This window comes from Gasterosteus aculeatus, chromosome Y (assembly GCF_964276395.1).
Source record: "Gasterosteus aculeatus chromosome Y, fGasAcu3.hap1.1, whole genome shotgun sequence".
In the NCBI taxonomy this organism is placed as follows: domain Eukaryota; kingdom Metazoa; phylum Chordata; class Actinopteri; order Perciformes; family Gasterosteidae; genus Gasterosteus; species Gasterosteus aculeatus.
Window position 1 is genome coordinate 14,959,844 of NC_135709.1, and position 9,784 is coordinate 14,969,627.

The 9,784-nt window shown below is 45.8% G+C and overlaps 2 protein-coding genes across 4 annotated transcripts; both read right to left on the minus strand.

The window, feature by feature from the left end:
* Positions 1–43: 43 nt before the first annotated feature.
* LOC120812427 (ubiquitin-conjugating enzyme E2 variant 3-like) lies at positions 44–4,329 on the minus strand. 2 transcript variants are annotated; one of them, XM_040168359.2, is made up of 12 exons: positions 4,152–4,319; positions 3,445–3,529; positions 3,298–3,363; positions 3,031–3,194; positions 2,784–2,925; positions 2,601–2,695; positions 2,405–2,510; positions 1,421–1,591; positions 1,154–1,318; positions 898–973; positions 696–819; positions 219–581 (listed from the first exon to the last, which is right to left on the minus strand). In XM_040168359.2, the coding sequence occupies exons 1-12, from the start codon at positions 4,191–4,193 to the stop codon at positions 417–419; spliced, it is 1,401 nt and encodes a 466-aa protein (XP_040024293.2). In that variant the 5' UTR covers positions 4,194–4,319; the 3' UTR covers positions 219–416. The 2 variants fall into 2 exon arrangements, with proteins under 2 accessions (XP_040024294.2, XP_040024293.2); XM_040168360.2 differs by lacking the exons at positions 3,298–3,363; positions 3,445–3,529 and having other exon boundaries at positions 44–581; positions 4,152–4,329.
* A 257-nt stretch (positions 4,330–4,586) lies between these two features.
* Positions 4,587–9,046, minus strand: LOC120812781 (protein SPT2 homolog). 2 transcript variants are annotated; one of them, XM_078097827.1, is made up of 7 exons: positions 8,824–9,007; positions 8,491–8,712; positions 8,099–8,213; positions 6,406–8,013; positions 5,492–5,651; positions 5,322–5,399; positions 4,587–5,200 (listed from the first exon to the last, which is right to left on the minus strand). In XM_078097827.1, exons 2-7 carry the CDS (start codon positions 8,551–8,553, stop codon positions 5,107–5,109), a joined length of 2,118 nt encoding a protein of 705 aa, XP_077953953.1. In that variant the 5' UTR covers positions 8,554–8,712; positions 8,824–9,007; the 3' UTR covers positions 4,587–5,106. The 2 variants fall into 2 exon arrangements, with proteins under 2 accessions (XP_077953953.1, XP_077953952.1); XM_078097826.1 differs by having other exon boundaries at positions 8,491–9,046.
* Positions 9,047–9,784: the final 738 nt, after the last annotated feature.

Sequence of the window (9,784 nt, forward strand, 5' to 3'; positions counted from 1 at the left end):
CGATCCACGTTACATAAATGTATTGCCCACCCACAAAATCGTGTCGTATCACCACATATTTTAGTATCTGGCAGTCCAAAGTATTTTACAAAGTAGACAAAAGAGCAAAGGAAAATCAAATATCAATGCATTAGAAACGTTAATTCAAATCCTTTAGATGCTTATAGATTGTAAAATTATATTATATTATAGATTATAAAACACTTGAAATACAAGTGTGTGTTTATAAGATGTTTAATAAGGATTGTTTCTTTACCCACATGTTATACACGGTATCCAACGAGAACATAGGAACCAATCTTATGATTAAACATTAAGGCTTATTGCATCACTTGAAAAGGTTAGTGCAAATTCATCCCAGGCACCGAGCGTCCGGAGTGCGCACGCTCCCCCACCCCGGGACACAGTCCCATCCTTCATATCCGGAGCTGACCCATGAGGCTGCAAAGGGAGGCAACACTTTGTCTCAGTTTGGCATCTTCCTCCTGTCCCAGCGACACTCCGGCCAAGCGCGTGGAGCCGTTGGATCCCATGAGGCACGGCAAGCTGAGGAAGACCTCTGCGCCGATGCCGCCCCAACCCTGAAGGAGACCACGAAACACGTTCAGTGAATTCATAAAGAAGCTGTCACTTCCATGTTCGCTTTACGCCACATACGCGGGCGACGCTTTGGTTCTGCCACTCGGAGGTCCTACCTGAGCCAAGGTGGAGACCGAGTGGGTCTTCATCTTATCCGTCAGGACGCTGTCGGCGATGTCGGCGATGGACAGACCCACGGACCACGACCGCTGGCCTCGAGTCTTCATCATCCCGAAAGCTCTGCGGGGCACAGAAGTCAGTAAGTACTTTGACAACTCCTCCGCCCTGCGCGAGCTGCTAGCGGTCGCGCCGGTATACCTGTCTAACAAGGGCTTGGTGGAGTTGGATCCTGCCGCGATCTCCAGCTGCACACTGGAGCTGCTCATCACAGCCACTGCAAGACAAGCACAGAAGGGCCGGGCTCAGTCGCGTGCGTCCGTTTTTGTTAATGGCGCTTCAGGAGACGAACGCCGATCGTAGCAGGAAGCTTAGCTGTGGTGGTCAAACTGATACGATCTAAAACAAATGCTAAAAACGATGGGAGGGGAGACAGAGGATTTGTGCAACGTTTCACCTTTGTTGTCCGAAAGCTCTCCTATGACCCAGGCGGGTTTGTGAGTGTTGAGGTTAATGTCCAGGATGTGACTGAGCCGCTGCGAGTCCAGGTTACAGCCCGCGCCGATCACCTGGGTCGGAGGGAGGCCGCTCTGCCTCCAGGCGACGTGGGTCATGATGTCCACTGGAATTTGACGAGAATGAAAAAACGAAAAATGAAAAAGATTTGGCAACAAAAAGGGGGTCGGTTTCTCAGAGGGACGCGTCTCTGCCCCGCGACACCAACCTGGTTGCGAGGCGATGATCAGCACCGCTTTCGGGCTGTAACGAGCGAGGTTGGGGATGATTCCTCTGTACAGGTCCACGTTAGTCTGGACCACGCTTGCGTACGACTGCTCGCCGCTCCATGCATTTGCGGTCACGACGACAACCCGGGAGCCCGCAGAGGCGGACAGGTCTGAAAGGGGGCGGTCAGCATTGTAACACAAACGAGAAATAGGCAAAGCTTTAAAAAGAAGGAAGGCAACGGTTCAGAACATTTGTTTTGAATGAGCAAAAGTAAAAGGGGAGGAGTCAAAAGAAAAAATATTCAAAACACTTCAAGCATTCAAGCTGGTTTACATGAACACAATTTTGAGTGACACCAACTTGTTATTCGGGGTAGGATTGTCACAATTCCAAACTTATGACATAGACACGATACAATACCAGAATTCGATAAATATACCAGTAATAAATAAAAGAACGCAAGAAGGCAAAAGGCCTCCCTTGGCTTCCTCGCGGTGAGCCTGCCGGGCAGCGCCGCCTCCTGTCAGTCAATGCTCTGATCGCACGCCGTTTAAAGGCAGGATCCATACAAAGTATGCAAATGGTATTTAACCTTGTTTTTAACGTCAGAGTTCTGCGGTACCTTTTTAGAATCGACACACTGTGCAACATTAATTCAGGGATTTGTTACCATGAACTTTATTACACACTATGATAATTACGCTATTTAAAAAAGAAAGCGGTTCACACGTGATGCAAATGCGAGGGGGGATCCGAACCTGATCCGCTACACCGCTACCACTACTACTGGATGCATTGTTTTCGGTGTATCCTCATGAGGGGCAGCCACAGAGCCGATGCTGGTTGTAGATGTGTGTTGTTATAGAGGACAGTCACCAGTGACAGTCCCCCCGAGCACAATGCAGGCGTGCTTCCTTCCAAACAGTGTGACTCAGCCAAGAGGCTCGTCGAAACATTATTGAGTGTTCGGAAAGTGACGTACCTCTGGATACCTCGACCTGGGGCAGACGGAAAATCTCCAGATCCGTGCTGCCGCCCTTGGTCGAGCTGTCGTTGACGTCAATGAAAACAAGTTTGTCCACTTTACACTGGATGGGCATCACAAGGAAAAGTAAATTCATTGTCAGGGAAGTAATTTTTGATACTTATCCAAGATTGTAAAATGTGAAATCAAATACCTTTGATAAAACGCTCATCACCGACGCCATTGCTAAATGTCCTCCCCCGATGACGGACACCTTCTTGTTCATTTGCTCTTGATGGCTGCTTCCACCTGAAATAGACACGAGTTAAGCTTCTAATAGCACGCAGTATTTTGTTGTTGTCATCAACAGACAAGCTGCGTATCAAAAATCAAGCACCGTTGTTGATCTGTATATTAGAAACAAAAGCCAGTAGATCGTGGGGGTCTTTGTTGTCCACGTTGGACTTGGAGGACAGCGGAGGATGCTCCTCAAACTTCACAATCATCTCAGCCAGAAGACTCACCACGGAGGATTTGGGCTGTTGGGGAGCAAGAAAAAAAAACACACACACACAAGAACTGATGAGGAACCAGAACCTCTTCCATACAATTTTATATTTCACCCATAAAGTATAAAATCGTACATAATCCCAGTTGTGCAGCTCCGGCAGGTGAATCCGTCCTCCTCCGTCAACGTGCTTCCCTTCTCTGATGAACATGTTGGAGGTCGGTCTTAGGAGGCATATGGGAGGAGTGAAGGGGAACGAGTCCATCAACCACAGCTCAATGGGGAAGTTGTAGGAGCGACCTTAGGATGGGAAACACCGGCGTCAGTGGATAATTAGGACTTGACGCTGACATCGCTCTCAGATGGAGCGCCGGGCCGCTCTAGGGTCAGAGGTCAGACTTACCTCCATACTGGACTGGGATGTTACCTAGTAATCTCACAAGATCTTTTTGGGTGTGGTCACTAAATGCTGAAAATGATGAGATGGTCAATCATCGGCAAGATACATATGTGATATGTAGATGATTTTTGTTCTTCTATAAAAACTCACTGTATGTGCCTGCGGATGGGACTATGCCAGGGTGGATTCGATAGATCTTCTGCAGCTCATCAATCACAACATCATGGAATTTGTACTAATATCCAGTTGTAAAAAGAAAGGTGCACAAGCACTATGAGTTTCTGTACATGCATATGCTTAGTTACTTTTCATACAAATAGTAAACTTTACAGTCTAGTATTGTAAAGTATTACTTCCATCATTTATTTTGATGTTTAGTTTTTTCACTTGAAAGTCAAAAAATCAAATCTCCCAGTATCACACCACCTCACTTCAGAGGGTCATGAGGGGTCTCGCGTTGACATCACTTACCAGAGACACTGCAGAGTTTACCTTGTGGCAGTTTGTGCAGCATCAAAATAGTCAAATTGTCATCAAAATAGTAAGACGACAAAGGGGGGGGTTGTGAATTAACATGAATTTTCTTGGCAACGACTTTATGATACACGAGGAGATCCATCGGTCCAGGGCGGCGATTTGTAATTCATCCCGAAACCATCATTGCTGGGTTTGTTTTCGTCTTACGTTGTACATTTTCCGGTAAGTAAGTAAAGCCGGTTCCGCCAGTCGGGGACCGCAGCATACTTTCACATCGCTGCTCAGCTGGCCGGTATCGACCCGCAGGGGGTTTGAACGTGAAACGCGCTGCTCGTCGGTATCTGACGTTAATTTGTCGCACTTGAGTGATCGTAACTGACCTTAGAGAGGATCCGCTGAAGTTTCTCCGAGGACAGGTCCATCGGTTGAAGTTCGACAGAGACCGAATCAGGAGGCTTAAGGATGTTTGTGTCTCCCGTACGACTTCCAGTCACAATCTACTTCCGCAAACTTTCAAGCGCAGCTAGGCGAAACGACAGACCCCGCCCCCTCCGTCACGTCACGTACGGCGAGCCGAGAGGGAACAAAAGCCACCAATTCGTCAAAGCCCCGGCTGGCCTATGGCAAATAAGTTATTTAACTAAATTAAAAAACATTTTAGAAACAAGACATCGTAAATTACTGAAACGAAAAATCATAAGTATTCTATGCACGCTAGTAATGGGGTTTTTATATGTTACTCTGATGCAAAACAATTTAATTAAAACAAGAAGCAATTCTTTATCTGAACTCCCTTTAAAGCACAACACAGTAAGTGGTTTTCTGCATATTTAATTTACTTATAAATCAAAGTTTGTTTTGAAAAATATGCAACAAATCCTGCTGAAAAATAGCATTCCATCATAACTTAATAGTGTCATTGTTAGTTTAAAAAAGAAAAAAAGAAAAGGAGAGAACCACACTTCCATATTTAAAGTTCACAGGTCCTTTCAGAAATTGAGATCACTGGGGGGGAAATAAATAGGGAAATGTGAGATTGTTTTTGGGGGAAATGGGGGAATGGGGGGAATGTGAGATTGTTTTTGTTGCAGACTAATGCCTGAATGATTTACACATCTTTAGCGTTTGACGTTTTCAGGTTGTCTTTCCTCTGGAGACATGGACACGTGTTTGGGTCCAATCATATTCAGAGAAGCAGAGAGAGAGCAACAGAGATCGAGGTGGCCACAGTCACTGAGCTTCAACGAGATCGGCTGTCCCACCTTTCAGGACAAACAGGATCGTTTTTTCATTTTTCTTTTTATTCCTCTTTTCAAAAAAACAAAAAAACAGCCTTCAGTTCTTTTTTTTCCTCTTGGCCTTTAGCATGTTCAGGTCCTCTTGTTCTCTTTTCTCCTCCTCCAGGTCTTCCTGCACAGCCATTCTCAGGCTGAAGAGGAAAAGCACAAAAGGTACAGAAAAATCACATTAAATAAACATAATAAATAAACTAGCTCTCCGTACAAAGGGTCCACGTATAGAGACTGATGGATTTATTTTTGTTGTCTCACCTCCTGGCCTCCTCTTTTTGCATATCTCTCCAGCTGCTCTCCATGAATTTAAGTGCGTAGTCACTCTCATCCTTGTACCTGAGGAGGTTGAAAGCAAATAGTCTTTTTTTTATAGAGAAAGAACAATATTGTAAAATGGACTTGTAATGAGAATATGTGCGGGCACTCACTTGTTCCGATCATAGCCAAAGATTTCTTTAATGTGCCTGGAAATGTCGTCCTGCGGTTCATCTCCATCGTCGATGAAATCCTCCATTTCTGAGTCACACTCATCTTCGTCGTCGTCGTATTTCCTCTTGTATGCAGAGGTGATAGGCGGTAACATTGTACCTAGGAAATACAAACAGAAATCCATTTTGAGTTTGGGTATTGCCTCTTCATATCCATCCTCGAAAAAAAAAAACTCTGACCCAACAAAGGCTGCCGAGTGTTGCTGACATACTTCATTCAGTTCAGCAGACAAGCGCTTAGGCCTGTAATAGCGGTCGTGTCGTTTCAGGCGGAGGCTTTGGCCATGTTATACTATGTTGCATCAAAACACGCACTGTTGTACAATGTTGCTAAATGGGCTCGTCTGCATCGCTTTGTTGTGCAGACAACACCATGCTATCCATAGCTATATGAATACTTCGCGGTGAAAAAGTACTTATTTAATGTCTTGTGGAAAAGTGAACTTTGAGAACAGAAACCGTTGCTGTGGGAGAGTAGGAACAGCATGTAGTGAGGGTGATCAGGTGAGGTGATCTCACTCAAATAGTTACTGTGCCCACGACACGCTTGAGCAAGATACTAGATTTAAAAAAGGTTTTCTCTACTAGTTAGGACCAAATAGGCAAGCAGTTACAACATGGACGGAGCTGCAGGAATTTAAACCCATTCAGTAAAAGCACATTAGATTAAGTCGTTCTTTGTCTGTATTTTACTTGAATTCTACAATTAAGTTTAGTGTTAATTTAGTTTCAGCAACAATACAGTTTGATTATAATTGTTAAGAGCTTTTGTCTGCAATTAGGATTACACAGTACTGGGGTACAAATTAACACCTCCAGTCAATCGGTGATTGCATCTCTTTATCGATTCTTACCCGGTGGTCTGTTCATCATGGGTCTCTGTGACATTCCCGGTCTGGGCGGCATTCCCGGCCTCTGTGGCATTCCTGGTCTCGGCGCCATTCCTGGTCTCATTCCCGGGTTCTGCGACATGCCTGCCCGAGGAGGGACGCCTGGTCGGGGCCCCCCGAAATTCTTGGATGAAATGGTCTCGGACACCACGGTGCACTTGGAGCTGCCAGGTCCTGATGCAATGCTGCCAGTCGGACGCCCGGGTACTGGTCCCCCACTTCCAGGCCGACAATGTCCGATCCTGGGAGGTTGGGATCCACCACCTCTAGGGGGGCCATGTAGGCCACTCCCACCCGGCCTCGCCTGTGGGACACCGCCAGCTCTCGCCTGGAGCGTGCCTTCAGGCCTCGACTGAGGTTGGCTCCCTGACCTAAGAGGGCCGCCCGATGAAGGTCTCATGCCCGAATTCCCGCCAGACTTTACAGAGGAGTTCATTCCAGGCCTTAAAGGTTCTCCCTTTCCAGGCTTTCCAACCATAGGGCCCTGCTTCAATGAGCTACCCTGACTGGGCCTGATCTGTTTGGAGCTCCCAGGTTGAGATCTTTGGCCGGTGACAGCTGTACCAGGACCCCTGTTACCAGGAATAGCTGGGGCTCGTGATGAGCTTTCTTTTTTGATCATAAGGTCACTTTGGGTGCTGGATGTGTGGCTGGATGAGGGCTTGGTTCCCCCTTGTTTGGCTGAAACCTGAGAAGACGTGGCTCTTGAAGTGGCTTTGCCGTTTACAGCACCAGATGAACTAGACGAGTTTGTCTTAGGCCCGTCTCGATCGCTCTGAGACATCCTGGGTCTGTCTCTCTCTCGGTCCCCAACAGAGGGCCTAGAAGAAGTCTGGCCTTTATCACTTGTTCGTGTTGGATGCAACTTCTTTCCTGACCCACTGGGGAGACTTTGCTTTTCTATGGAGGGCTTTTGTGGTTTCAAACTCTTCTGCTCCTTCTCAGAAGTGCTTTTTCTCATTGAACTAAAGGTAGTCTGAGATTTGCCGTCCCTTTCTTTATCCGCCGATTTCAAATCTTTGATGGGCCTCTTAACCTTGCGCTCCAGCTCCAGTTCCCTGATCTCCTCAGCTGTTCGGAGCCTTTCGTCTTTCTTCACTAACTTTGTTTTTACCTCAACGGGCTCAAACTGCTTCTTCTCTGCCAATTTGAGTAACTCTGCAAAGTTCATGGGAGGCGGCGCGGGCTTGGGAGGCCCGCTGGGCTTTTTAGAGGACGGCCTGACGCTGCTATTACTGCTACCGCCACCATTTCCACCAAAACCTGTGGTCTTCCCAGGTCTCCGCGGCTCGGGCTCCTGCTCCGATTCCGAATCAGTCTGTTCATACTCGTAATTGTCTTCGTCATCTTCGGGGTCAATGAAGTTATTCCTGAAACCTTCCCCATTCGAGGACCGCTCTTCCTGCATCTCAAGTTTTGATCTTCTCTTCTTGGGAAGCTCCACCACCGGGATGCCGTTGTAGCCTCGGAAATTGTCCTTAGTTCTGGAGGCCATGGCTCGTGCTTTACGGTCCGATTTCAACTCCACTCTCTTTGCTAGTAGTTCCTTCTTCTTTTTCTTCATTTGGATTTCTGAAAAAAAGAAAAATAGACAATGGAATTATCAAGGGACAATGCACTCTGCGCCGTACCGTTATCCATCTGAACTTTGCATTACCTTTCTTCTTGCTTTCACAAGTTTGTTTCTTCAGAAGCGCCTGCACAGCCGATGGATTTACCCCCTTTGACCTCGGGTCCTTTTTGGGTGGTGCAGCTTGTAAACTGTATCTCTTCTGCTCAAAAGAGACACACACATTACATGAACATTCAAGGCGCGTGAAGCATGGTTTATTTACCATTTGCACTTCTCAAATGTATCCGATTGCCTACGGATCAATATTGATGGCAAAAGTTACAATGTGTTGACGTTTTTTGGTTAGTTAGCGGCTAAGTTAGCTAACTGTTAGCTACTCCATCAGATCCCCTGTGACAGATGAGCTGGCACTTAGATTTGCCACTTCACCGTCCGGCCTGAGTAAACTCAGCGCAAGCGACTGCGTTTAAACTTACCTGTGAACTGCTGGGGGCCCGATTTTGCGTGGCAATGTCCAATATATTGTCAAAGTCCATCATTTTGGCAGAGGCGACCACGGGCTGGTTATTCGAAATGAATCAGGGTAGACAACACCGGGAGTGCTAATGCTATCGTCAGCGTTTAGCGCACAAACCGAGTAGGTGGACGCGGGACGTGGCAGTGACCAAACGACACTTGAACGGCTGGAAGGACAACACCTGATCACAAGTAGTCCATTAGAGGAAAACCCGGCATATCAAAGCAGTCGACCCTACTTTTATTTCACCGGCTTACTTTAGCGCATGCTAGCCACGTTAGCATAAGCTTACCTTACGTTTACTAACGCTTGCCAACCCACAACCCTGAAAGGCGTTTTTTTTGTACAGAGCTTACACACGAAACTAAGGCCAGGTCCATTAAAAGCCCATACACTTAAATTAAATTGACAGAAGACGACTAAAACTTGAGCAGAATGTTAAGACTGCTGTTGCTGGAGACCACGGCGACAGAGACAGACAGGAGGAGCCAAAGAGTACTTTAAGGAAGTGAGATAACTCTCTCATGCGCGTATCCGTCTTCGTAATATCACAACGACTTGTGTGTATAGATATACATCAATACGTTTTTGATCTTGGATTGATAATATATTTCTAACCACAAAAAAACGTACCATGTTAAACACAGTGCTATTAGAAACACGTGTTTTGTTTGACAAGTGCAACGTATTCACAACGTGAAATAAACACAAGATCAACAGCGACGTGCGTGTACCACGTTTTATGAGTCAGCTCTATGGTCTCTGGTCCATGTTAAAATAACGTTTACACTTGGAGACCACATGATGTCGCTGCCATTGTCGATTCTCCTCATCAAGTCAACGCAACATGTTATGGGCTCTTCATACTAATCATAAGCCTGCACATGATGGTCGACGCTGCTTTTACATTATTTATGTCATGTTTGGCTATACATATTGTATCATTTGTCACACACTTTTAAGTGTGTGAAGTTAAAACTTCAATAAACGTTTCTATACAAAATGAAATGGTCCAGTACAGGCTATAGTATATGAGTGATATAGCTACGTTTTACAATTGACAGTTAACATTTATTGTATGCAACCTGAGAGTGAGAGAGATCAAGAGAGAAGCAAATGTATTTGTTAATAAAATGGATACGTTTGGGTGACACCGTTTCATTTCGTTTAAAATCGTCTTCTTAATACTTCCTAATTTCTCCCTGTGGGATTAATACAGTAACCATCCATCTATCTTGAGAAATTTTATTCGA